Source organism: Verticillium dahliae, genomic scaffold (assembly GCF_000150675.1).
Source record: "Verticillium dahliae VdLs.17 supercont1.11 genomic scaffold, whole genome shotgun sequence".
Classification (NCBI taxonomy): Eukaryota; Fungi; Ascomycota; class Sordariomycetes; order Glomerellales; family Plectosphaerellaceae; genus Verticillium; species Verticillium dahliae.
The window spans coordinates 337,727-363,521 of NW_009276930.1; the positions used below are offsets into that span (position 1 = coordinate 337,727).

Below are 25,795 nucleotides of genomic sequence, written 5' to 3' on the forward strand. Positions count from 1 at the left end.
CTCCTCTCGCCCTCTTTTCTCTCCTTTCACCTCCCGCGCCCTACGTCCTGTTGCACCTCTGCGTCTTGGGACCTCGTATCTACGATAACTTACATTTCCCCCAAATACACCTCTTCACTGCACGTTGCGTCCATCAAGGTTCAACAACGCTTCAGGCCTTTGAAGTTCCGAGTCATTAGTTTGGCCTCGGATCTCTCTCTCTCTCCCTCTCCCGGTTGCACTTTGCACTTTGCCCCTCAAGGTAGCCAGTCTATCACAGCCTCTCCTCGTCTCTCCCATCCCACTGCCTGCCCCCGATCTTGGTAGACCCCGTCAGACCGCTGAGACCGCTGAGGCATCTGAGGCATGCACTTACACCACTCTCGCCTCCCACGCGATTCGATCCCCGTTGTTTGACCTCCAAGCTAACCTTCCGTCTTCCATAGCATTAGTCACTACACCCAACGTTCACTACCTCAACCCTGCCGTTCTCTTCCAACGCGCCTACATTTGGCTGCCGACAACCATTCTGTTCCGATCCAGATCCGAACCACCTCTGTCTTACCTTGACATCGCCAACAGCACCACCGTCGACATACCACCTGCAGCGACCCTGCTTGATTCGACTTGACGGTTACCCACCGTCTTGTACGCCTTCGCGCGTCCACCAGCTTGGTTCACCGACACGATTCGTCAACAGTCATCGTTGACACCACGATCTTGTGCCACAGCCGTCGTTCTCCTTTTGCTTTAAACCTCTCTATACCCACCGCTGTTTCCTTCCGAGACAACCCATGTACATGACGACATATTCAACAGCCCATCGCCACCGGACCCTATAAGCCCTCTGGGCTCCCTCGTCACCTTCTGCCTGCCATCCAATCTGCCACCTGGAAGCAAGCAAGCCACATACTGCAGCCGACATGGCAGACCGTCTCCCCACGTCGTCGTCAGGGCGGAAGCGCCGCGGCGAAGGCGATTCGGTGGGGGACTTCTGGATCGATGCCGAGATCGGCAAGGGTAGCTTTGCTACGGTGTATAGAGGCTACCACAAGGTCTGACATTCCAGGAACCTGCTACAAGCTGCCGTGTTCTAACTCCTCGACTTGTAGACCTCAAAAGCATTAGTTGCCATCAAGTCCGTCGAGCTCAGCCGCTTGAACGCCAAGCTCAGGGAGAACTTGTATGGCGAGATTCAAATCCTCAAAACACTGAGGCACCCTCACATTGTCGCCCTCCACGACTGCATCGAGTCCTCGACACACATCAACCTCGCCATGGAGTACTGCGAGCTTGGCGACCTATCAATATTCATCAAGAAACGTGACAAGCTGGGCACCAATCCTGCGACCCACGACATGGCACGGAAGTACCCTTCCACGCCGAACTCAGGTCTCCACGAAGTCGTGACTCGACACTTTCTTCAACAATTGGGCAGTGCCCTCAAATTCTTGCGAGAGAAGAACTATGTTCATCGGGACGTGAAGCCCCAGAACCTGCTTCTTCTCCCATCACCACAGTACCGGGACACGGTCCCAAAGCACATTTTGTCCGCGAGCCGAGATTCCATGATTCCTAATGCAGGACTGGCGTCGCTGCCGATGCTGAAACTCGCAGACTTCGGTTTCGCCCGTGTCCTCCCGTCGACATCCCTCGCTGACACCCTCTGCGGCTCACCGTTGTACATGGCGCCTGAAATCCTCCGCTATGAGCGCTACGATGCCAAGGCCGATCTCTGGTCGGTCGGAACGGTGCTCTACGAGATGATCACTGGCCGGCCCCCGTTCCGTGCCAGGAATCACGTTGAACTACTGAGGAAGATTGAGGCCGCTGAAGACAAGATCAAATACCCCAAGGATGCCACTGTGAGCAGAGATCTGGTGAAGCTCATCAGTAAGCTGCTCACTCGTAACCCCGTTGAGCGAATCAGGTTCGAAGATTTCTTCGCCGACCCTATCGTGGCCGGTGCCATTCCCGGCGTTGTTGAAGATGATATTCCGAAACCGCCTCAGGAGCAAAGAAACTCTATCGAAGCCCGTGCGAGCACCAAGCCTGAGAGCATGCCCCTGTCACGACAAGCATCCCTGAGGCGCCACGCTGAGGAGACTGGTCTGTCCCGCTCACCCCGTGCAGGCCTCTCAGCATCTCCGCAAACCGAGCCGTCGGGGTTGCCACGGGTATCCCGCCCGTCTGGCGAGCGCCTTAGCAGCTCGCCCGGCCAAGACAGTGGTCAAGGTCTCGGTATCCGCCGGCCACCTCCACCGCAACCATCAACCTCCGCACCCGCCAGGCCTCACAGGCCATCAAATGCATCTTATACCCGCCCATCAGCTCGCGGCACCCCGTCGCCCACATCGTCATCCTTCGACAACGCTCACCGAGGCAAACTTCGACCTGTGACTGAGCGCAGCATGACGGAATCGGACAGAGCGGCGCAGGATGTCGCCTTTGAACGTGACTATGTCTTGGTGGAGAAGAAACATGTTGAGGTGAATGCTTTCGCAGACGAAATGGCAGCCAACCCTCGACTCAACTTCTCGCCAAAATCTGGCCAGCAGATAGTCCGCCGCGCTACCCAGCAGGGCGCACCCACATCAACGACGGGCGCCGTTCGGGCGCAGACATCGCAAGCTGTCCAGATCGCGCAGGGCCGGGAGTTTCCCACTCATGAACGCCGTGGCTCCTACGAAAAGAGTTTTTCTGGTAGCCCCGGATCCGCTACGCCGAGCTTTATTACAAAGGCCATTCAGGATGCCAGTGTGCGCCTATTTGGGTTCAAAGTGCCACATCACGTTCTGGGCAAGGGGCAGTCGCCACCACAAATCTACAGCGCTTTTCCTGCCTACCCTAGCACTCACGGTCCCGCTGGCCTTCTCGAGGATGGGAAGCAGAGGGTGCCTGCGGATGAGGATGCCCGAGCCGTCAAGTACATCCAAGACTTGGCTCACCGCAGCGATTGCGTCTTTGGTTTTGGCGAAGTCAAATACAAACAACTCCTCCCTATCGCTCCATCTACGGACACTGGGCTAGGTGGCCTCTCTGCTGATGAGGCTTCCGAGGACAACGGTCTGACGCTGGAGGCTGTTGTCGTGCTCTCCGAGGAGGCCTTGGTACTCTACGTCAAGGCTTTAACGCTTTTGGCCAAGGCCATGGATGTCGCAAACGCATGGTGGGTACAGAAAACGCGTTCAGAGTCGACCGTGGCTCTGGATCCTGCAAAGGAGAATCTTATTCTGCGAATGAACTCGACAGTTCAATGGGTTCGCGGGCGGTTCAATGAGGTTCTCGAAAAGACCGAAATTGTTCGTCTGAAACTCATCGGGGCCCAGAAGCAGCTGCCCGAGGACCATCCCAGCCATCCTAGGAACCAGGGCGAGAGTTGCTCTTTGTCTACCTCGGCGGGTACCGAACAAGTCTACTTGACGCCTGGCATTAGTGCTGAGAAGCTCATGTACGATCGCGCTCTGGAGATGAGTAAGCGTGCTGCCATTGACGAAATTGCAAACGTTGATCTCGAGGGTTGCGTAATCTCTTACGTTACGGCTATTTACATGCTTGAGGCTGTGCTGGACAACGACGGTGAGACGGCTAAGGGACGGTCTCCCAGCACCAGTAAGAACACTGTGTCCCAGGACGACGTCACCAGCGATCTGGATAGCGACGACCAGCAAGTGGTCAAGAAGAGTAAGTCAACCCATCGCAGGCTGTGCTCGTCTTTGTACTGACCCTGTTTGCAGTGATTCACATGATATCTTCCCGTTTGGCCATGGTCAGGAAGAAGATGGCGGCTATTGCTGAGGCCTCGAGGTCTGAGCAGAGCCAGCAGCAGGTACGCAAGCGAAGTGGCGATGTCACCCCGCGAAGTGTTCCAACACATGCCTCCTAAGCGACGGAGGTTGGCGTTTTCTGTTATTTTCTCTCAAGATGATGTGACGACGAACAAATCGAAAAGCCTACGAACGACTTTCATATCCATTTCTTCCAACCCTGGATGATTCCTAGCATGGGCTCAGTGGAGGCTCTTCAGCAAGCGAGGTTTGCTCAGGATAACAGGACATTTTCACCGGCGTTTTGGGCAAGAAAGCATTGTCCCGGATCTCTTTTCTTGCATTCTTGTGTTTTTATATTTGGGTATTGCCAGAGATTGGGCTGGCGTTGAACTGCATATTTGTCGCGTCGCTGGGTACGTAAGAAGCTTCAGCTCAGGGTTTACAGCTGCCCGCGTATCGAGGTGTCAGCGTACGTCGATGTGCTTGCATACTGGAAACTAGGGTATACAGCACCCGTGGTTGGACGGTAGGCTTGGCTCTGCGATGGATGGCGTCGCGACTCTTGGTCTGAACAATGCTGTCATGAGCTTGGCATTCATGGGTCGCCGACTGAGGAGAGAGCAATGATGGATATACGTTTGGTTTACGGAGGGACAATTTGGAAGGGGTTCGTGGTTTGGTCCTTCGTGACAGTGTCGTAGAGAGGAAGGGGTCTCCGACGTAGATTGCCAATGAGAACTTTGTCTCTGGGACGCTTGCTTCGTGTGGCCCGGGGCTGCCTGTGGCAGGTCTTTGTTCGCAGACAACGAATAGGGCTGATACGGTATACGGCACCTATGCTCTTGTGAGTTCTTACACGTACCTGATTCAAGAAGAACAAAGCATCTTGCAGGTCACAGCACATTTTGTCGGGAATCATCCGGATGGATCATGGCAGACGTTGATTGAGGAGGCAGGCATGACTATAAAAATCGTTCCTGGGTATCATCGTCCATGGTTCAAGTCCATATGACTTGTTGAACCCAGTTCTTCTGCGGCAGAGTCCCCACCACGGCTACTGGTTGAAGCAAAATACACTGGCAATATTCCGTGCAAACGATCAACCAACGCAAAGAAGACCCCAGCGCATACGCAGCGACGAGACGTAGGTAGAGCCATACTTCCTCATGTCATCGCAGGCAGAGGAGCCCGTTCCGAGCCACGAGCCAGTGCACAAGGGCTCTGGCACACCAGATCTCCCAAGTCGCGTACCTGCGGGCAAGCACGACACAGACGGCAGGCGTCTCGTGAGATGCACGACCTCGAAGACCGAAAAGGAGACGCGCCCCCTCGCAGGTTTGGAGCGCCGTCCTGGCGATGACCTGGCTCGATCGACTGCCCGCCGGACGGGCGAAACGGGTCAACTCCGCAAAACAGCAAGCTCTACCCAGGATGCATCGTCAACCAATCTTGTGGACGATCCGGTCCCGCGAGTTCCCGCCTATGGGACCATGACGGTCATGACAAGCGCGGGCAACATGATCACGACGCCACGGATCCCGGGCTTCGGCTGCAGCCGAAACAGGCCTGGCATGAGCGTGGTCGAGCGCATCCTGCAGCAGCGAGCGACCAAGGCAGCGCAGGAGAAGGCACGGCAGAAGATCGCCGAGGAGGCCCAGTTGCGGGGGGCGCGGCGGCGACGGGCCGAGGAGAAGAAGAGGCAGGCCGAGGAGAAGAAGGAGCGCGCGCGGCGGCGGAGGGAGCGCGAGGCGCGCGAGGCGCGGGGCCGGGTGTGGTACGGCGCCATGGTCGCGGAGATGGGGGCTCTGCTGGAGGATATCGACTGGGCGGTCGTGCTGAGGACGAGCAGGGCGTTGGTTGGCAGCACGTCGAGGGGGGCGCGGCACAGGTTGCGGGAGAAGCCGCCTCCTCAGGACCTGTACTGGGCGCGGTGTGCGATGGACATGGACAGGGCGACTATTGAGTCCATGGGCGACTATGGAGTCAGGCTCGTGGACGTGGTGAGGCGGGTCGACAGACCGGACTGGCTGGAGGAGGAGACGGTGCGGCGCAACAGACTGAAGCTGACGGCATTGCAGGAAAAGGGGGCCCAGGTTTGTGAGATCGTTGGCGAGGGGAGGCAGGCTGCTGACGAGGCGCAATGGAAGCTCCAGGCGCTCGACGCGTTGGCTCAACCGCTGGCGGAGGGTCTCTGGCTTGCGGCGACAAAGAGGATGCAAGAGACTGGGCGCGTGCAGTACGTCGACGGACTTCCTGTGGACCTGGAACCGACCAGGTGGACGGTCATGCCGACTTCACGGAAAAGCAGACGGAGCCTGACTCAGAAAGGCATGCCTTGCGCCCAGTGCGAGGCTGCGAAAATGACGGAATGCAGCCAAGATCGTTTCCTCCATGGCAATTCCAAGCTGGAACCCTGCTTGCGTTGTCAACGAATGGGCGAAACATGCATCCAAATAGACCCTGGTTTGCGGGACGCTGATCGCGAGGGTTTGCCCAGGTGGACCAAATATGTAGCATCTGGGCACGGCATTGGCAAGAAAGTAGCCCAGGCCAGAGCCGAAGAGCTGCTTGAGCCTCGAGGTAGGGCGTTTGTCAATATTTGTGGTCTCATGGTTGATGCGGTCGATGTCAAGAGTTTCGCTCCAGCCATGGTGTCAACATTGCAGGTTGAGAGCCTCAAGGCCAGGCGCAATCAATCCATGGCTGAAACCCCGAGGCTCAACTCGCCCAGGCTGCTGTCACCAAGCGAAGAGTCGAGAGCCGAGGGATTTCGTGCGAGAATGGCCAAGATTCGTTCAGATGAATATTGGGCTAAGAAGGCAGAGGCTGCGGGAGTGGGCGTAGCAGACTGGGGTGGCGGGACACGGGGAGCAAGATGACGAGGAACAGTCTGTCTCATGAGTAGGAGAGTTGGTTTGCTGTCGAGACTGATGCAAAACCTGGCCCAGAGCGTCAAGTGGTTGTCGTCCAAAGGTTGATCCGGATGAGGCCTCAAGAAGCAGACTGGAGAAAACATTATGTCGCATCTCGGCGAGGGACAATTGGTTCGATCAGCTTAGCTAATCATACTCTGGAATGACTTCATTCCCAATATCAACCTCCCTCACACACGAACGTCGCAACTCAGAGGCAAGCTTTATGGTACAAATATCTGGATTCACTTGGATATATTTTTGACTATCAACACGATTTAACCAACATTCTGATACTTATAACTGCGGTCAAGCACTATAATCAAGCTTGCGCCAAGCGAGATATCCCGCGATCACCTCATTGCGAGACTGGCAAAGAAAAGGGGCACTAAGACATCCCAGAAGAAACATTTTCCACTCTGAAGGACTGACATTTCTAACTCGACATCAAACGGCACCACTTGAATCTCCTGCAACGACAGCACCATGCCTCCCCCGTCAGACCTCACCTCTTACATTCTGCCAACCCAGACCTCGGACGACATCTTCAAGTCCCAGATCCTTCCGGCCGAGTTCCCCTCGTTGGCACCAGCACCACAAACGCATGCCGGCCAACGACCCCTCGCAGTACTGATAGTAGGCCAAACGGGCGCCGGCAAAACCCGCCTCGCCCCCGCCGTTCTCAAAGCCCAGACCGCCCTCCGCGGCAGCCCAGCCCACATCATCGCAGACACCTACAAGACGTACCACCCCTCGTACGCGACCCTGACGGCCTCGCCAGCGACGGCGCCTCTCGCCTCGCCGGCCACAGGCCCCGACGCCCGCCGCTGGCTGCGCCTGGCCGCAACCCACGCTGCCGACCAGCGCCTCGACCTCCTCATCGAGTCTGCGTGCCGCCACCCGGATGACTTCACGGCGCTCGCCGCCGCGCTCCATGACGCAGGCTACCGCGTTGAGGTCGTCGTGTTGGCTGTGCCGAGGCCGCTCAGCAGGCTGGGGATCCTGACGCGCTTCCACGAAAGGCTGCCCGAGGCAGGGAGCCGCGGGCTGCCGGTTCGCCTGACACCCATCAAGGTCCACGACGACTCGTACAGCGGACTTTTGGATGCTGCGCAGTGGATTGATGCACATCCCGAGACGGTGGATCAGGTTCTCGTTGTGAGGAGGGGCAACCTCGTCGCCTTCTCTGATGCCAAGGAGCGTCCTGACGGGAAGTTGATGGGCCAGGTGGCGGCGGCGATCGTCAGGGAAAGGGAGAGGCCCTTGACAGACGTGGAGAAGGCCACTGCCGCAGAGGATCTCGCCAAGTTGGAAAAGAGGGACACGGTACAGGCTCAGGAGCTGAGGGCCATGCTTGCACCCCTCCTGGCCGAGCCCGATCCGTCAAGCCTACAGCCACTACTGCCCCTGGAGTTTCCCACTGAGAGATGTAGGCGGGATGCTACCCTTTGGCTGGGCGATAGTTGATGTCAAAATGATAACTAGCAAGCGTGAGATTCAGAGATGTCTGCATCATGTTTGAGATACAATTACGTCCTCGTCGACAGTGTGAATTACCTTGCACCTGTACCGCATCATAACCTCACCAATTGCCCGGGCATCGCGAAGATTCGCGTTGCAGAATTATGCCCCAGGCAGGTTTGCGTACAAATTGTCCCAACTTACACGATACATTATGCCGGTTCCCTCATTGCTTCGTCGTTTCCACTCATCTTGACCGTTTTTGCAACTTGGACTGTCGCTGGACAGCATTGGCCGATGAGGACTGCTGCCGTCCCTTTTTCCTCGCAAGCGGGACGACTGCCAGATGATTTTTGTCCACTGCTGAATGCTGGTTATGACCCCTGAGATTCGACTTCTGATACTCCACCTCCCCAACCTTGCCTTGACTATCAGTAATGATGATGCTTGGTTTGGCTTGAGTCGGCTTCTCACGGCGCGGCCCAGCTTCGTCGTTCTTCTCGTGAGGAAACCCAGTCTCAGCATGTAACTTCAAAGGCCCAGCGAAAAACTGTGAGACAGTCTTCAAAGGTCTAGAAACTTCTCGCACGATTCTGGAGCCTTGAAGTCGCGAGCTAGAATTGGCAGGCGTTGGCTGTTGACTGCTCGGTAGAATAGAGTCAATCGCCTCAGCTTGCGCTCCTTCACGGAGCTTCAGACTCCTCGTGGAATTCGATTCTGCCATATCTTTGGGGCCAAAATCTGGAATCTCCTCGGGACATGGAAAGACCTTTTTATCCCCGTTCCAAGATTGCTCGACGCAAAGCTTCAGGTCGTCGAGCCGTTTCTCGTGTTGCTCCATCGTGAACCAAGGGTGCTGGACGGCCTGCGCCGAAGTCATTCTCTTCGAGGGATCAACTACCAGGCATCGTTGGAGAAACCTGACGCCGATAGTACTCAACGTTGTGTGCCTGTCATCAACAATGCATTTGATGCAATCGATGACCTGGTCCTGACTATATCGGTAAAGGCCTCCAATGTCTTCTGTCGCTTGACTGTTCAAGACAAATAGCATGATGACACCCATAGCCCACATATCTACCGGACAAGCATGGTCAGTGACTTGATTGATCACCTCTGGGGCTATGTATCGCTCCGTGCCGACTCGCGACATCAATCTAGTCGGACCCTCGAAAGCAGAGTTGCCAAGGTCGCTGAGCGCAATGCGGTAGTCCGGGCTCGGTCGAGTGACGAGTAGAACATTTTCAGGTTTCAGGTCCCGATGAACGATTCCGGCTTTGTGTAGGCAGTGCACGCCATCCACGATTTGCTTTATGATCAATTTGATATCCCCCTCCCGAAATGGTGGCCCATGCAGCTCTCGCCGCTGTACAAGGGAGAATAGATCACCACCTGTGGCCAGCTCAGTGAAGAAATACCTAAACTCTGTCAACCTTCGTAACTTTATGGAAGAAAGTTCGACTGACAGTGTGTGAGGCGAGTATATGGCATGAACGTAAGAGATGATGTTTGGATGGTGTAGTTGCCTGACCATGTCAATTTCTTGCTTCCACCGACGCAAGGTCGTGGCCCCGTCGACGCGCACACGAAGTCGGTCAACATTCATGATCTTGCAAACCACCTGCCTCTTGGTGGCCACCTCAATAGCTAGGAAAACCCGCGCATGGGCGCCATTGCCGAGTGCGCGATCTGTTACGTTGAATCGGCCAGCAAAGAAGTCCATCTCCCGTTGTTGAATGGGACTAGGGACGTAAAGCGAAACGTAGTCCTGCTTGAAATGGAATGTCATACAAGGAATAAACTCGGAAACATTGACGTCACGAGATGGCTGACCAGGAACAGTAATGACATCGCCGTCGAGAAGGCAGTGGCCTGGTGTGATCCTCTCGGGGTCACCGATATGCTGTCCATTGACGCGTATGCCATTTCGAGACCTACGATCGCGAACGTAGCACAGTGGTGGATGGTACTCATCGAATGTGATGACGTAGAACTCGAAATGATCTCGAGAGTAGCCCTGATCATGCTGCTGACGGATGCGACTGTGAATGTCAGAAACAGAGCCTATTTCGACGGCGCGGCAATACCTACTCGCCGCGTCCATATTTCAGAAGTGATTCGGGATATATGGGTATCGTTTCTGAATGTAATATGAGCTGGTTCCCAGCGCGTGACGCCAGATTAAGCCATGCTTACCTGTGTGTTCCTGGCAACGGCGGCCAAGCTCCAGCTCTGCAACCCGGCCATCACGTTCACACGACATTGACTCGAAGGCTTGAGCCATGATGCGAAGCTTCGAAGAAAACAAGGCCTTGTGAGAAGAAACGAGACTGCACGACAGTATTTTGGCGAAGTCTAGCATTCAGAGTTCAACGACAATCGCTGCACACTGAGGTAATGGACATGGCAGGTTGACTGTCCGCACCAGGAGATAGGTACACACGGGTCTCTTCATTTTTTCGCTATCACAATGATGGCAAGAGCCTTCCGATTCAAGGCAATACAGCAATACAGTTGCTCTCTGGGGCAGGCGCCATACATCGTGACCCCCCTGAATACCGATCTATAGAGTTTCAAAGGCAGGTGCGGGTTGTCGCACAGTGCCACACTGTGAAGCGTCACTGCGGGGTCGTGGTGGGCGTTCAGACGCACACGTGACGCTACAGGGCACCTGCCCTTCTCCCAATGGCATCTTAAGCTCCCGCAGAAGTTACGAGCTTCAGATATTCCTGATTCCTCACCAACAACTCTCGCCTCGGTCAACATGTAAGTGCCAATTCTCGCCACCCGTCTATCTCCGCGCCGCACCGGCAACAGCTTGTATATTGTCGGGGTAATTGGGCCTTTGCCACCGCGCCAATGTCCCCGGCGACGTCTCTGCTGTTGCGATGCGCGCGCGCGTGCTCAGCGGCGCATCAATTATATCACCCGTGACAAGTCGGCTAACACGCTCTTCCTCAGTCCAAGATGAGAGCCAAGTGGAGAAAGAAGCGAGTTCGTCGCCTCAAGCGCAAGAGAAGAAAGATGCGAGCCCGATCGTAAGTCGATACTCGTAGCGACGTCGTCGCTGCCTCGACACATGTTCAGTCACTAACTTTCCCTCAGCAAATAAACACCTCGCACATCACCTCGACCATGACCCCTCCTTCGAGATGACCACACAAACGTCATGATCAGCACTAAGAGCTGTGTGCGCCACATCACACCAAACCTCTACCACGACCCCGGTCTGCCGCCTTTACGGGATGGCAATTCATTCGCATTCTCTTCATCCAGGATTCGGACGATGGGCTGACGGCCAGGCAAAGGCAAGGGTGGCCTGCAGGACTCTAGTTGGTTGGGGCGGGCTATCAGACACGGAGCGGAGACGACGACAATTTTGGAAGGTCGAGTGAGGTAAACGATTAAGTCGACAACGACGAAACGAAGTGTTTATGGGTCATGAAGCATGCTGCTGGACGACCCTTACGAGGGATCTTGGACCAGAACGGCAATGACAATGAAAAAAGCAGTTTGCTTCAAATCATTCTTGTTCATCCTGACAATCGTGTGACTGCGACATGTATGGTGTGGGCGTATTTTGGGTTTCAGCCTTGGAGTTTTTGTGAGGAAACCCCGCCCTGCCCTTTGTCGCAGCACGAAGCGACCTCACCGAGCTCCCACGTACCCCGCGTTCCCTGGAGGTCATCTGTCTAAGACGAGTCGTGCCTTGAGGGCTGCAAGCGTCATAACGACGTCAATAGATGGGGAGAAGAAGGCGCCGGCAGCTATCTTTGCCAAGTTGCATGTTGCCCGCTCGAACGCTGATTCGGTTTGGGCTGGCTGGCTCGATCGCGTGCATCGAACCTTGTGTCCATCTTCCGGGCTGCCGCACGTGCCACGCAAAGCTAGCTTCGGCAGGTAAAATCTTCACAGCACACGACAGTGCTCACACAGCGTTCGATACGCAAAATGATGTCGATTCGGGGCAGACTGTGCCCACAGCTAGACTAAAACGCCTGATCCAAACCCAGCCCCGTCCCCAAAGCTAAATGCAATACAATCGCGCCAGTGACCCAGACGCCGCGCCCGCACCAGCTTATCCTCGGCCCTCTTCCCAAATCGCGAGCTTGCCCGCAGTGCCTCAAGCCTTCGGCTTGGCGGCCCTCAGCTTCCAGTTCTCCTTAAACGCTCCCGCCTGTGCCTCCAGGTCCTGCTGCGTGACGCGGTCCTCGATGCTCTCCATGACGCTCGTAATGGTCGAGATGTGGTTAGCCTCGGACTTGTCGTCGCGGAACCGCAGGATGCGCCAGCGGCCCTCTTCGTCCTTGTGGCACTCGACAATACGGTCGACGAGCGGGTCGCCGAGCCCCTTGAGCGTCTCCCACTCGTCCTCGCGAATGTACACGTCGGCAAAGTACTCGTAGTTGCCGCCGTCACGTCCGCTGCCGAGGAAGCTCCACAGTTCCGCCTTGGGCACGCTGTCGTAGTCGACAAAGGGCTCGTCGCTGCCGCCCTCGAACATGTCGACGTCTTCGGGCTGCACGGTGGGGAAGTGCAGGCGCAGGCGGCAGTCGACCGTGTTCTCCTCGGGCGGCTTCCACTTGAGAATGTGGTTGTCGGTGCCGTGCTGGTACTTTGTGTGGACGCAGGTGAAGATGAGGCCGTCGTTGCCGTGCTTCAGGGTCGGCAGGACGACGTTGAAGATCTTGGGGATGCCATAGCTGAACTCCATCTGCTTCATGACGACGTCGAAGGGCTGAAAGGCACGTTCTTGGGGATAGTTGTCGAACAGCTTGGTGTAGGGGCGGATGATGCCGTCCTTGACGTAGGCAATGCGCTTGTCGTAGCTGCGCTGCATCAGGTTCTGGCCGTCCAGAACGAGACAGTCGAAGATGAGGAAGCGAGGGACCTGCTTGCCGTCCTCAAAGTCGAGGACCAGCTCGCCATCGATGATTGTGCGCGTGTGCCACCCTTGAACATCATCCTTCATTGGGAAGTGAAGGTTGTGGTTTTCGACGCGCCAGTAATCGTTCTTGCGGTCGATGAGGTACACCGTCTCGGCGCCGGCCTCTTCGGTTAGATAGAGAAGGTATCGAATGCCATCGGACTTTTCGCAGACAAAGTAACTGAGAGGGGGGTGGATGTTAGCTCAGTCTTCTCCGAGGGAATGTACTCTAGGGACGAGAAATGAGGCTTACTCTTGTCTGCGCAGCTCAGCAAGGTGCTTGCGGGCAAAGCTGACAGGTTGTGCGCCAGGGAAGCCGATCTGATTTCGCTGCAGCAATTCTGCGACATCTCTCCGAAGCTGCAGGGCAAAGTCGCGTGGTGCTTTGATGCCGGGCTCCGCGATGGCCTTTATGGGCCCGTCGACCGGCGGCGTGTGTTCGTTCGGCGCAGGGCCGTCCATGTTGTTCAGTGCGACAACTATGTGACACAAAGGAGGGAAAAGTAACTGCTGTCGCGACGAGGGACGAAGACAGATGCGCGTCTGTCTTATCGATAAGACAAGGTTGTTGAGTAACGCAAAGTGGGGATGCCAGGACAAACAGAACCGAACCATCACCTCCTAAACATAACATCCCCAGCACACGCTGCAGCCCAAAGATCTCCTACAAGAAGGACTTAAGAGTCATTCAGTTTTCATTCGGCGGCCATTCGGAAGAGTTGAATTGTGCGATTCAATACTTATCGGCCGCTGAGTACTGGAGCCGAGGTGATATCTCAGATTGCGCTTCATCAATCTTCGCCTGAGAGTCTTGGTTCTCGGGTGCCTGCTTTTGGTAAATCGCGTGGTCAAATTCTGCTTCAAGCCATACTTCTGAACTATTTTAGGAGAGGCATTCCCGCGTGGATCAACTGGACCTCAAAGCCATGGACGTGGCAGAACACATGGAAGGGGGAGTCCGTATCATAGCCGAGGACAGGTACTTCGTCGGCTAGGACGGCAATGTTAATCGGTCATTCTTCTACCAGGGCAAACACACTCAGCAAGGTGCCCTTACAGCCCCAGATCTAGGTGAAAATTTCAAAGGAGTCACCTTCAGGACAGACAAGTTACACTTCCGCTAGCCGGTGCAGGCTCCCGCACTACTCAATATTCATACCACGCCGACTCTCTTTCCTCAAGAAGGTCTCTCTTCCGCACTTGGATGTAGCCGAACCAGCGTCTATAACCTCAACCAGCAGGCATCTCGAAGAGACCCTGATACGAGCCAAACAGAGCCTCGATATGACACCTATCGCGCCTCCAGCTGAAACTAGGGAACCAACACTGCCTGATCTCTGGAGCCTACCCCACACATCACTGCACCAGCCTATGGCCCACACGCAACGCGGGGGACTCACCTGTCATACATCCCACGCCTCACCGGATGCCTATCCCGACCGAAGTTGTGAAGCTAGTTAAAGCTGGGCTTCGATCTGCCGCTCAGCTTCTACTCTGCGCCGCGGCGTTTCTCGTGTGCTGATGGTGACACATGACCATCCGGGCATTCAGACAAAACATCGTGGGTCCATGTGACTCTGTGGCCGTGTAAAGATATGGAGAGGGCGCAGTGTTATAGCCCTGAATTTGATCATGATACCTGCTAAGGAGCAAACTTGGTCACCAACCCTCTCATAACCTCGATCACTCTTTCTACAGGTCAGCTGATGGCATTTGGGAGAGGGACAGAGGGGCCTAGGTATAGACGACATACTGCTCCCGGAAACGTTCGTGGCCTTTGACCTCCTTGCCTCCGAAGAGTGCCGACACGTGTGTATCAAAACGCCTTGATGATGGTCGGTTAATTGAGCGAGACGGGGACGTTAGGCCCACAGAGACTCACAATCTGTAGAGGGTCAGGCGATCTTCGAAGTCTTTTTTCGGCTCCGAGACCTCGGCATGATTAACGTATGCCTCGATGTATGCTTTCCCAAATTTATTGTTGACTGCTTTCCACTGACCGAGCTCGTCTTCGCAACGGCAGAAGTTGACAACGTCAGTTAGATGAAACTCTCAACGGAAAACGCGCTCGAGATGAAGCGCTCAACTTACATTCATGATGCGCATACAAGCAGCAAGCATCAAAAACGAGGGGCCTGCCCACAGCAACTTCCCACCCCGCGTTCGCGTGCCAAAGATCTCCGTGAACAAGTGCTGGCTTCAACTTCCGTCCCCCGCTCTCAAGTGGTCGCAACAGTCGTGGGATGACCTTGGCAAAGAGCCTCATCGAAAGAGCGTCGAGCTCTTTGCTAGGGCCTTGCTTCTGAATCTCTAGATCGAGAGCTTGGCGCATGCTCTTAGCAAAAAATGCTTCCCAGCTGCTCTCCCACGCCGAGTATTGGGGTAGATTGCCAGCGAACGTCGTCATGTGGAATCCGAACTTGCCGTTGGGCGATGTGTGTTTGGTATGGATATTTGAAAGCTTGGAGACAAACTGATTTCGGTCCTTGATCTCCTCCGTCATGTCATGGAAGCTACAAAGATAGTAATACTTATTCGGGTCATTCTTGTAGTTGCCACAGGCGATGGGCCGTGGAACGAACTGAGGGTCGATGCTGTACAGTGTTTTCATGGACTCGAACTCGCTGTAGACCATGCCCCTGGCCTGTTTGTCGGAGAGAACCTTGAGAAAAAAAGAACGGTGAGATCTGTCCGGCATGGCGACGTCTATCCGGCCGGTTTTCCCCCAGAAGCTGACGCCGTATTCTTTGGTCAAAGTTACCTGGCAACTGGGTGGGAGCCCTAGCAGTATATAGTCAGCTATGGCCGTGCCCTCATTCACAATGAGACTGGCCGAGACTTGCTCTCCAATACGGCGGGATCTATTTTGGTGTTCCCGTGCCCAAATTCGAAGGCATCCTGCTCGTGGCGGCAACTCATGTTGCTAAAAACGATTGTAGACAGCAATACTGAATTAAGTTGCGAGGGATGCGAGGCCTGTGATTTAGGGGTAATAGCGTTGATGAGACCGGAAAGCAAACCTCAGTTGAGATTGCGAGCTTTTTAAAGAAATAAAGGGCACCTCTACATAATCTGAATATGTCTGGTTCCACGTCTTTGTGTTCCATTTGAGAGTTTAGACACTCTTGGCTGCGGCTAAGTAAGGGCGTGACAGCCAGCCGCTCAAGGTCCCCATAGGCGCCGACCCCATCTTCAGACCTTCCAAGAACCACCCAAGAAGACCTGATGCGACGCAGAGCAACGATTAGGCGCTGGCACTTTCTGAAAGTGGGAAGCAGTTGGTGGTTTGAAGCGCTGTCATATTTATGGAACGTCTTGGTATGGCTCGAACCGATTGTCACCACACGATCAAAATTCACTGGGTAGCGGTTAGGCGTTGTTCTTCAATTGCGGAAACACCAGACCAGAGCACAAAGATAGCTTCGTGGATCTGTTTCTATATGTATGCTCTTTTGCTTGACTTCGTTCACTTCTCAAATGTCATTTTATTTCACATGCCCTTTTCGTGCGCGGAGTTCCGCGACAAGATGGAGCTGCCGCGATCGGCCTAATATGCTTCAAGGTGCCGCCGAGTACTGCGACTCTGTTTGACAAGGTGGACAGTATGAGTGGCTCTCTTGAGACCTGAGTATCACAACCAAAGCCCGTCATCGCTCGCTCTGTACTCACACAGGGACTCTGGCCGATGTCTTTCGCCAGAAGGCACAACGGCTCGCGAGGCGCTTCGCGTCAGCGGTATCAAAGCCGTTCCCGTTGATGACCCATTCACTCCCATCTTGAACGATCGGTACGCTGGCCACGTCCTCCGGCGTGAGCTTCAGCTCATTGGGATTGCCCTTCATCAGGAAGGATGCGATGGCGCCTATTCCGCAATTAGCTCTGAGCTCTGCAACCCGATCCCCCCTGTGACTGACCAGCATAGCCTCTGTAGTAAGAAGGCCTCCGAAGCTGCGTGGCATTGATCCGGTTCCACTATCTTGTATCAGTACAGCATGTGACCACAAATTAGAGACGACGCACCCAGAATGTGTCACTCGCATGCAGCGATGGCGTCAGGGAATATTCGCCGAAGTAGCCCTGTGACGCCGCGTTCGTGAACCAGTAGGCGGGGCATGACAGGACGTTGTCTCTGTATACTAGGCCGGCCCGCACCCAGGTGCTGTCGTAGTCGATGGTTTCTGTAGCCCCTTCTGCTGGGTAGTGTTTCTTTACGGCAGCAATTTCGCATTCGCTCAAGTTGGGCAGAAACCCGCGGAGCCACTTGTCGAAGGCGGTCTCGTTTGCTGCGCCTTGGAGGCTGGCTGGGATAAAGCTCTCGCCCTCGTGCGTGTTATGCATCGCAAATGCCCTCTCAATCTTGATGGAAGACGTAGCTTCCGTGAGAGACTCGGTCAGGAACTTACCGTCGATAACAGGTGCCCAGTTGAAGTAGGACGTCGTGTACTTGAGAAGTCCTGAGATTTTCAGGCTCGCGTCTCGGATTGTTTGTACTTCAAGTCCCTTCAGGCAGGACAGGCTGTCTGGACCTGCGCAACCTGTTCTGTTGACTAGCTCATCGTACAGTGCTTCGGCCTCGGGGCTATCGTAATGGTACACCTTTGGCCAGAATGGACTATTCGCCATAGCCCTGCGAAAGAGGTTCTTTTTGCCGCTGCGTCCGATTGTCTGCGCCAGCACGCTGCCACCGCCTGCAGATTGGCCCCAAATGGTGATGTCGTCAGGATTGCCACCAAATTTGGCGATGTTCGTCTTCGTCCACTTGAGAGCCGCTTCCTGGTCCAGGAGGCCAGGGTTCAGATCGGAGAAGGGGTCTTCATCGATGAGCTTTCCTGGCAGGAAGCCAAAAGCATTGGTGCGGTAATTGGGATAGACGATGACCATGTCGGACGCAGAAGATACATTCAGTGTGGGATAGGCGAAGATCATGTCGGACGGCGGCGGCACGTTGGTGTTGTAGGGAAATCCCGTTGGTGGAAGCGTAAAATACCCAGAACCCTGAACGAACCCGCCACCATAGAAGGTAACAATCACTGGCTTGAGTGGTTGGTCTTCAGTCCAGGGCCGAGAGTAGAGCCCCAGATATAGGCAGTCTTCTGAGCCATTGACCTGTGGTACGGTCAGTCACGAGAGCCTTGCTATGGTTCGTCTCTGCTCTATGCATACGTACCGTCCTTTGGGGGCACATGTCGAAGAACTGGCTTGAATTATAAGGACTCTCCGTGACAGGGATTGGGGGTTGGGGACCGCGGAAACGGTTGACGCCTATAGGAGGTGCTGCAAAGGGTATCTTTTGCCAGTACGAGATGTTGAACTCTTTCGAGTACGCACCCTGAAAAGTGCCATAGTCAAGCTCAGCTAGAAGCTGCGGCGACGCATCGATGTTCTGACCAAGGACGCATTGCAGTGTTCCTAGCAGGGCCGCAAAAGCATAAGAAAATGAGGGCTGCATGACGGGCGGGCGATGTGCTTCAGCACCAACTGAGAATCAACCAGCGGTTCGTCATTTCGCCGGGATGGAGTATTATAGACATCGCGAATCTCCTCTCGGTTTCCCCTGCATGAGCCTTTGGTCCGGCCGAAAGTCTCATCGTGCTCTAGCTTATCGTTCTGCTTGGGTAGGTAACCGACCCGCCCGATGATATATTGCACGATTTCTCGGGGTTTGCGGGGTATTGGTACTGTTCGGCCAAACATCCCCCGGAGTCCATGACGATAATTTTCCGTCGAACTAGGACAACTGCCGTGCAGATGCAAAAGCAAGGAGGACCAAGCCATTGAAATTGATTGAGATCGCTTGCCGAGATAGTACCTGTTCAGCTGGGACCCCACGGCGCTACCCATCCGCTTCCATGAAGCTGTCGCCTTTGATTCCCACCACACAACTTCACAGATCATTCAGGACAGAACGAATGGTGCACTTTTCCGGAACACGAGCACTGCCTCCTTTATATGCTGTCATTCTATCCACTGCTAATTTACATTCATCGTTGTCTCTCAAAATGGGTATCCTGATCGAAAAGCGCAAAACATCCGAAACCTTCGCGGAAATCGAACGGCACCGTGAAATCACAACAGCGTGATTGTCTCCATGCGGAGCTTCCCGCGAGCAACATCCTGCAGAACCTCGCCAGCCATAGCCCCTTGTACATATGATTCTCCAACAAAGGTGAACATGCCATCCTTCCGAGGTCGTAAAATCATGGGTACCGGGACGCCAGGCATAATGCAACAAATGTCATCAGGATGGGAAACATGAGGAACCAAGCCAAGACGTCCAGAGTTCGTGAAGGCGACACGCAGTTTGTCGCAGTAGTTCAAACGATGGAGAAAGTTCCTGGGGAACCGCGCATCGCCTGGGCCGACTTCAAAGTTGTCTTTGAGCGCATCAGAGCCACACGCCTGTCGGACAAGATGGCGGTAGGCGGCGAACTCGTCCATTTGTTGCGCCTCGCTTATTTTTCCTGGCGTCGCTGGGTATCCTCGCACAAGGGTCCAGGCAAAGTCGCTCTCGAATGCACTTACACTGACTGGTTTCGCTGCTACAAGAGTCTCTTCCCAGAGGACATCGATGAAAGGCTTGCGAGCTGTACGGAATTCCTCGTCCCAATCAGCAGGGTCCTTCAAAACATTGTTCCGTGTGATATTCCGCGACGTGTAAACAATCTTGTCAAATATAACGCCGCGTGTAGATAAAGACCTGTCGAGGTGGACGACTGGGGCGAAATCCTCCGAGCCCCCCGCGCTGTACCAGAATTTCGGTCGCGAGATGGTAAAGTCGATGACTTTGTCCCAGCGTGGAAGCCATGAAGGAAACTTGTGGTCCGTCAAACTCTCATCGGAGAGGTGCTTGACACGAGACAGCAAGAAGGGTGCCTCTTTTGGGTGCCTCAAAACAGCGCACGCCGTCTCGTAGAAGATGTCACTCAAGTCCTTGCTATAGTCGGGATCCAAGAGAAGTTTTCCTTCTGGGTACAGCGCGTGGGAGTTGCTCAGAAACGCAAATATGTAGTCGCGCGGGTCAGACGCCAATAAGCCGCTCGCGGCTAGGAGGATGTCTAGGAAGATCTGAGGCTTGTTGCTGCTCAGGCCTACCTCAGCTCGGAGCAGAGGCAGACTCGTCCTCCACGTCTCCTTGTTGTCGTAGTTCAGATGTATGTCCCTGAAAACGTCGGTGAGCCGAAGGGCATTCAAAGGCCCAGCAACCTCCGCGAAGTCTTCACGTAGGACGTGCCACAGCGCCAGTTCTACGACGTGCGCAAATTCAATCTCGTGCTCTCCCCAACGCATGGTGCAACTGCGAGCGAGGCCCGCTTCCTGAATAACCCAGACCCGCCGGAACCATGGCTGAGCCAGCAGCTGGCGCACTTTGTCCCATCTTTTGCGGTCGCTGATGATGGGGTACGGCCGCACGAGCGTTGGGATGTCTGTCGTATCCCCACACCTTGTCAGCTCTCCGCCGAGGTAGTGATTCGTATCTCTGATGACGGCAAAACAATCCTCAGCAATGAGATCAACATCATGGCCAACCCAGATGACGACATGCTCCGCTGTACTGTATACGACTCCCATTCGCTTGACTTGTTGAGACTTTTCAGCCTCATCAGCCTGATTGATCGAGATGGCGTCTGCCCATATGCGTTGCGAGTGCTGGGGATGGCGCAGAGCAAGAAGAGCGTCGGCTAGATTGGCAGTGATGCTAATGGGCTGTCCATCGCAGGTCATCTTGACCACTTTTCGAGGGTTGCCCCATACATAGGACAGAGCGATGTATTTCTGCGTTTTTGGCGATGGCCTTGCTACTACCAGATGACATGATAGTTCATCTTGACCAGTCCCTGGATGTAGTATCACCATACGCGTATGGAACTTGTTCGGCAATGGATGATGCTCGTAGATGTCTGGAATACCTCGGGTCCCTGGGGCTTCGGTGAGCGCCGGCGCCATCGGTGCTGAGGCACTAGGCATTCCGGATCTCAAGCCGGCAACACCGGCGGCCGACTGAGGAGAAGACTTGCTTAGAAGGGGCAAGTGGGCAATTTCCGCGGTGTCGAGAGATGATTATCTGGTACTCGGTCCAGAAATGGCAGAGAACAACCGAAAGTGGCGCAATGAAGCTTGAAGCTTGCTTGAAAGAAGACATGAGAGCAATGAAACAGGCAGAAGAGAAGCTAGAGACAGACATCGTTTCTCGGAGGGAACCAACAAGCCTGGCGCTTGCCATAATAGACTTACCTGTTGGCGCGAAATAATGCACCATCACGAAATCCCTGCTGAGCAAAGCGCTTGTTGGCAGGTTGCATATGCAGGCTGGCCACCCTTCACACCAATGGCCACCACTCCCACCCCATCACTGCGGAGCGATGGTGCATCGCGCGACCACAATCGAGGCCTCTTTATTTCGGAGGCGAATACCTGATAATCAGGACGGAGGGCAGGCTGTGTGGGCTGGTTTCATCTTGTGACCAAGACTGACCAGGCCGTCGATACCCTTGACGCGGAGACCTGATCATACCCCGCCCCATCGTCACTTACCAGGTGCTGAACCTTTGCGGCTTTCGAGGCGAGTAGCAATGCAGCCAGCCTCTCGAACTCGGTCCAAAGTTGTGACGCTCTTGCAGTGGACGCCTCCCAATTGCCGCTATGATCCCGAGCGTGTCCCACCGTTCACCATTTGGCTGAACTTGCTGTTCTCTGTGGCAAGTCTCGATCACTCCCTCGGGGCCATTTGTCGCGCTGTGACTGACAAGACACAGGCCGCCTTGTTCACCGTGGCCAACCTATACTACAACCAACCTGTACTGGACAAGATCGCGGAAGACTTCAATGTCAGCTTCGAAAAGGCATCGACGGTGGCCAGCCTGATGCAAGCAGGCTATGCTATTGGCCTATTCTTCATCTGTCCGATCGGAGACTGGCTTCGGCCGCGCCCCCTAATCCTAGTCATGGTTGGTGTAACGGCTACAGTGGTAATGTTGATCGCCAGCGCAAGAAGTATCCGGTCCAAGGGCTGATTCTTGCTCCAGTGGATTGGCCTCTGCGTGACCTCCTCGTTCCCAGTCTTCCCAGGCGCTCAGCATGATTTGCGGTATAACCACAGTCACTCCGCAGCTTGCAATCCCCATCATCGGCGGTCAAGTCCCCCCAAACAGGCGTGCGAGTGCGGTGCAAATCGGCGTCTCCGGCATCCTGCTCGGGTCCCTACTGGGCAGGTTGCTCTCCGGCGTCTCGGCCAACTACGGCCACTGGAGAACCATATACTGGGTCGCGCTGGGCCTCCAATATCTCCTCCTGGCGCTGCTGTACTCCCTCATGCCAGACTATCCATCCCGGGCCCCCGAGGGCAAGACGTACTTCCACATGCTCTACAGCACGGTTCGCATGACGTTTACTGAGCCCCTACTGCTCCAGGTGTGCATTCAGTCCTACTGCGTCAGTGCCGTCTTTTCTGCATTCTGGACGACCCTGACCTTTCACCTGGCATCTCCGCCGTATGAGTATAATTCTCTTCAGATTGGTCTGTTTGGGCTTATCGGTATCATCGCGATAGTTTTGGGGCCGTTCTATGGCCGGATCTTCATGGACAAGTTCGTCCCGTGGTTCTCTGCCTTTGTGGGCGAGACCTTTGCGCTGGTGGGCGTCATCATCAGCACTTTCACCGGCAACCTGACAGTCGCCGGTCCCATTATCGAGGCCATCGCCATCGACATGGGAACCCAGACATCGCAGACAGCCAACAGGGTCGCCGCCTTTGGCATTGACTCGACAGCAATGAACCGCGTGAATTCAGCATTCGTGGTCTGTGGGTTTCTCGGGCAGATGTCAGGAGCGGCTATTGGAAACAAGCTTTATGCTGACGGGGGCTGGACTTGGGTAGGAGGTGCCACTATTGGCCTCATGGGTTTGGCATTAGTCGTTCTGTTCCTGCGAGGACCTTGGGAGAAGGGTTGGGTTGGATGGCATGGCGGCTGGGCTATTCGCGCGAAAGTAGACGAATCGTGAGCTCACGCAGAAGCTTCTAGAGCTAGGAGCCAGATCTTCCAGATGTCCGCCGCCTGTGCGACGGGCGTCCGGTTTTCTGTGGAGGCTAAGGAGCGGAGATATAAGATGGGCTTCGGGCCATGCATCACCCGATCATTTGCTCATTATGTTCAGCCTGTAGCCATGACCGCCTATCACAATGGCGCGGAAGCGAACCAAGGGTGATGGGTTGTCTCTCGCTTTTGCTTGGCCGCGGAATCCATGGCAATTGGTCATCTTTTAAACGTGAATTGGCTCTGACTGTTCGCCTTCAATAGAGGCAATCGTTCACTATAGGACTTTATCTAAGGCCGGATCGCTCGCAGTCGCCGCTGCCTCGATCACGACCGCATCATTCATACGCCGCAATTCCGCAAAACCTCAAAACCTCTCGATGCAATGGGTGGAGAATCAGAAGCCAAACGGGTAAGAAACAAGGCCTTCACCCCTGATGTCGAGTGTAGCAACCCAACGGGCCTTTGGACTTTTTTTCCCATCCTCAAAATCAGAAAAAAAAAAACGCGCATGTACAATTGCTTGTGAAACGCTCAACTTTCGTCGATCTTGTCGATCTCGGCCTTGGCCTCCTTCCAGGTCTCCTGGTTCTTCTTCGCCCATTCAATCTGGCTCTTTGCGTACGCCAACTGGAAAATTCGTCAGCATATAGGATAGACAAAACACGTGAGCCCGGAATCTTACCATGTAGCGGCGAAGGTCTTCTTCCTTGTCCGCCTGGAACCTCTTGAGGTCCGTCAGGATGCTGAGACTGGCATCCTGCACGTCGTGCTCGGACGCAACCTGTGCCTGCTGCAGCTGCTCAATGCTCTCCCGTGTCTTACCGATAAGGTCGCGACGGGTTCTCTCGGGATCAACGTCCGCAACACCCTGGATGGCGTGGCGGATGGGACCAAAGATCTTGTTGGTGATCGAGTTGTTGCTCTGTACCTTTCTATGGCCGGGGCTCGAGTTGCTTCTCTGCGGGATGCCTTGACTTGCCGAAGGAGCCGGTTCGCCGTGTGTCGGAGGGAAGTCGGAATCAATCGAAGCTGTGTCCTCGGTCTCCCTTGAGTACTGGGGCGAAGTGCCCGTCTCTCTAAGACTGGTCGATCGCTTAGGCGGAGGCGTGTGCACCTGACTGCTGTTAAGGTATTGCTCGATGCGCTTCGACTCAGCTTCGCTCCGCTCAAGCTCCTCCAGCTGCGCCTTCTTTCTGTTCAGCTCATCATTCGTCTGCTCCTGCTGGATACGCTTCAACTGGCGGTACTTGAGTACATTCCGGACAACCCCGGCGAATTGCGCGCTCTCGCGCATCGGCTCTGCAAAGCTAGCTCCTAGGGAACCCGCAAGCTCCTCTGTCGCAATGTAGGAAGAGTCGGCAGCCTGGCCGACCCTCTCGATGGCTGGACCTAGCGTGGCCGACGGCTCTGACAGGGCAAAACCGTTGAAGCGGGAGCCGAGATCGCACAGGTCGGCAGCCAGAGACTGCAGATGGCTGACGGTTCGGCGGTTGACCTTTTCCATCGGACCTGTGAGGAGTGACTCGAGGTCCTTGCTGGAAGCTTCGAATGCATTGAAGTAAGGATCTAGCTGCTCCTCGGTGAGGTTGCTGTTGTCGGGCGGGAAACGGCCATGGGGAGTTCCCTGTCCATAAGACGACGAGGGGTCGGTGTGACCTCCGCCAGCCTTGAGCTTGGCTGAGCTCGAAGGCACAGGGAGATAGCTGTGGGCGGCAGAAGCGTTGGCGGGATCCAAGGGCGGGGCCCGCAGGACCGACTTCGGGATGGACGAGATGGGATGTGAGTTGAGGACCTCGCTCTGTCTGGATGTTAGGTTCGAGATTTAAGTGGCCCGTCTATGCACGACGCAGAAACATACCCAGCTAGCGTTAGGGTCAAGGAACCGCCACCAGACACCGTCTTCTCTGACTTCGTTCATGACGCGGCAGCGATTTAGGAACACGGCTAGCATGCGCTTTCGCAGGTCAATGATCTGCTGATCCTGCTTCGCGTTGGTGGGGTTGGCCGCATAGTCGGCCATGGTGTGCTTCTCAGGGATAGGGGGGATGATGAGGGTGGGATGAAGCCTGGTGAGCGCATCGCGAAGGGTCGCGAACTCGGAGTATCGACGGCGGACCTCGAGGTTCTAGGGCATGTCAGCAGCCTGCCCGGAGGCGTCTTTTCGGGAAGGAACGCGACATACACCGGTGCGGATGGTATAGACGATGTACTTTCCGCCACTCTCTGCGCTCTTTCCCGCATCTGTGATCAGGATAGGCAGGCTCGGGTTCTCGTACAAGATCTGTTCGATTCGACTCTCGTAGCCGCCAGGTTTGCGCCGAGGGGCAGCCTGCTCTGGGGTTTCGACCTCGTCGTCACTGCCAACATTGCGGTCGAAGGCGGGTTGTTGAGGCGCATCCTCGCTCGTGGACGAAGGGGTGTTCGGAGCGTCAAACCGCTGCTGATCTAGAAAGTCCCATTCCTCATCAGCATCGTGGACAGAAGAGGGAGAGGCAGGAGGCGGGTTGTCGTCCAAGGGAACGTCCACGAAGGGAAGCTCCTCCTCATGTGCGTCGCCCTGCTCAGGCTGATACTCGGGAGCATCCCAGTACACGGATTGGTCCATGGTGGGCTGTCGTTTTCCAAGCTGTGAGAGAGGGTACTGAGGTAAAACTTACGGGAAGTCGGAGAGGCAGGGTTCGCGGGGGAGGAGGTCAAGCTGTCCCGACGGTC

General features: G+C 55.2%; 10 protein-coding genes across 10 annotated transcripts; 4 read left to right on the plus strand and 6 right to left on the minus strand.

The window, feature by feature from the left end:
* Positions 1-902: 902 nt before the first annotated feature.
* VDAG_05745 (serine/threonine-protein kinase unc-51) lies at positions 903-3,865 on the plus strand (the record flags this gene model as incomplete). The annotated part of the gene is made up of 3 exons (XM_009655142.1): positions 903-1,034; positions 1,092-3,663; positions 3,717-3,865. The coding sequence occupies 3 exons, from the start codon at positions 903-905 to the stop codon at positions 3,863-3,865; spliced, it is 2,853 nt and encodes a 950-aa protein (XP_009653437.1).
* A 1,050-nt stretch (positions 3,866-4,915) lies between these two features.
* VDAG_05746 (uncharacterized protein) lies at positions 4,916-6,628 on the plus strand (the record flags this gene model as incomplete). Its single annotated transcript, XM_009655143.1, has 2 exons — positions 4,916-5,985; positions 6,124-6,628. 2 exons carry the CDS (start codon positions 4,916-4,918, stop codon positions 6,626-6,628), a joined length of 1,575 nt encoding a protein of 524 aa, XP_009653438.1.
* A 519-nt stretch (positions 6,629-7,147) lies between these two features.
* On the plus strand, positions 7,148-8,128 carry VDAG_05747 (zeta toxin family protein; the record flags this gene model as incomplete). Its single annotated transcript, XM_009655144.1, has 1 exon — positions 7,148-8,128. One exon carries the CDS (start codon positions 7,148-7,150, stop codon positions 8,126-8,128), a length of 981 nt encoding a protein of 326 aa, XP_009653439.1.
* Positions 8,129-8,369: 241 nt separating this feature from the next.
* VDAG_05748 (meiosis-specific serine/threonine-protein kinase mek1) lies at positions 8,370-10,406 on the minus strand (the record flags this gene model as incomplete). The annotated part of the gene is made up of 2 exons (XM_009655145.1): positions 8,370-10,186; positions 10,319-10,406. 2 exons carry the CDS (start codon positions 10,404-10,406, stop codon positions 8,370-8,372), a joined length of 1,905 nt encoding a protein of 634 aa, XP_009653440.1.
* A 1,839-nt stretch (positions 10,407-12,245) lies between these two features.
* On the minus strand, positions 12,246-13,511 carry VDAG_05749 (mRNA-capping enzyme subunit alpha; the record flags this gene model as incomplete). Its single annotated transcript, XM_009655146.1, has 2 exons — positions 12,246-13,230; positions 13,303-13,511. 2 exons carry the CDS (start codon positions 13,509-13,511, stop codon positions 12,246-12,248), a joined length of 1,194 nt encoding a protein of 397 aa, XP_009653441.1.
* Positions 13,512-14,644: 1,133 nt separating this feature from the next.
* VDAG_05750 (uncharacterized protein) lies at positions 14,645-16,108 on the minus strand. Its single transcript, XM_009655147.1, has 5 exons — positions 15,893-16,108; positions 15,141-15,830; positions 14,932-15,058; positions 14,803-14,874; positions 14,645-14,737 (listed from the first exon to the last, which is right to left on the minus strand). The coding sequence occupies exons 1-5, from the start codon at positions 15,966-15,968 to the stop codon at positions 14,692-14,694; spliced, it is 1,011 nt and encodes a 336-aa protein (XP_009653442.1). The 5' UTR covers positions 15,969-16,108; the 3' UTR covers positions 14,645-14,691.
* Positions 16,109-16,714: 606 nt separating this feature from the next.
* On the minus strand, positions 16,715-18,498 carry VDAG_05751 (acetylcholinesterase; the record flags this gene model as incomplete). The annotated part of the gene is made up of 4 exons (XM_009655148.1): positions 16,715-16,911; positions 16,964-17,021; positions 17,070-18,155; positions 18,217-18,498. 4 exons carry the CDS (start codon positions 18,496-18,498, stop codon positions 16,715-16,717), a joined length of 1,623 nt encoding a protein of 540 aa, XP_009653443.1.
* Positions 18,499-19,115: 617 nt separating this feature from the next.
* On the minus strand, positions 19,116-21,349 carry VDAG_05752 (uncharacterized protein; the record flags this gene model as incomplete). Its single annotated transcript, XM_009655149.1, has 2 exons — positions 19,116-21,063; positions 21,282-21,349. 2 exons carry the CDS (start codon positions 21,347-21,349, stop codon positions 19,116-19,118), a joined length of 2,016 nt encoding a protein of 671 aa, XP_009653444.1.
* Positions 21,350-21,619: 270 nt separating this feature from the next.
* On the plus strand, positions 21,620-23,048 carry VDAG_05753 (uncharacterized protein; the record flags this gene model as incomplete). Its single annotated transcript, XM_009655150.1, has 3 exons — positions 21,620-21,742; positions 21,803-21,994; positions 22,107-23,048. The coding sequence occupies 3 exons, from the start codon at positions 21,620-21,622 to the stop codon at positions 23,046-23,048; spliced, it is 1,257 nt and encodes a 418-aa protein (XP_009653445.1).
* A 566-nt stretch (positions 23,049-23,614) lies between these two features.
* Positions 23,615-25,688, minus strand: VDAG_05754 (sorting nexin-41; the record flags this gene model as incomplete). The annotated part of the gene is made up of 4 exons (XM_009655151.1): positions 23,615-23,710; positions 23,766-24,881; positions 24,942-25,208; positions 25,266-25,688. 4 exons carry the CDS (start codon positions 25,686-25,688, stop codon positions 23,615-23,617), a joined length of 1,902 nt encoding a protein of 633 aa, XP_009653446.1.
* Positions 25,689-25,795: the final 107 nt, after the last annotated feature.

Coding starts and splice junctions, on each gene's coding strand:
- VDAG_05750 (XM_009655147.1), bottom strand. CDS start 15,968: ATGAGTTGCCGCCACGAGCAGGATGCCTTCGAATTTGGGCACGGGAAC. Junction 15,831..15,892: donor AGATCCCGCCGTATTGGAGA/GCAAGTCTCGGC, acceptor ATATACTGCTAG/GGCTCCCACCCAGTTGCCAG. Junction 15,059..15,140: donor CTTGTATGCGCATCATGAAT/GTAAGTTGAGCG, acceptor GCCGTTGCGAAG/ACGAGCTCGGTCAGTGGAAA.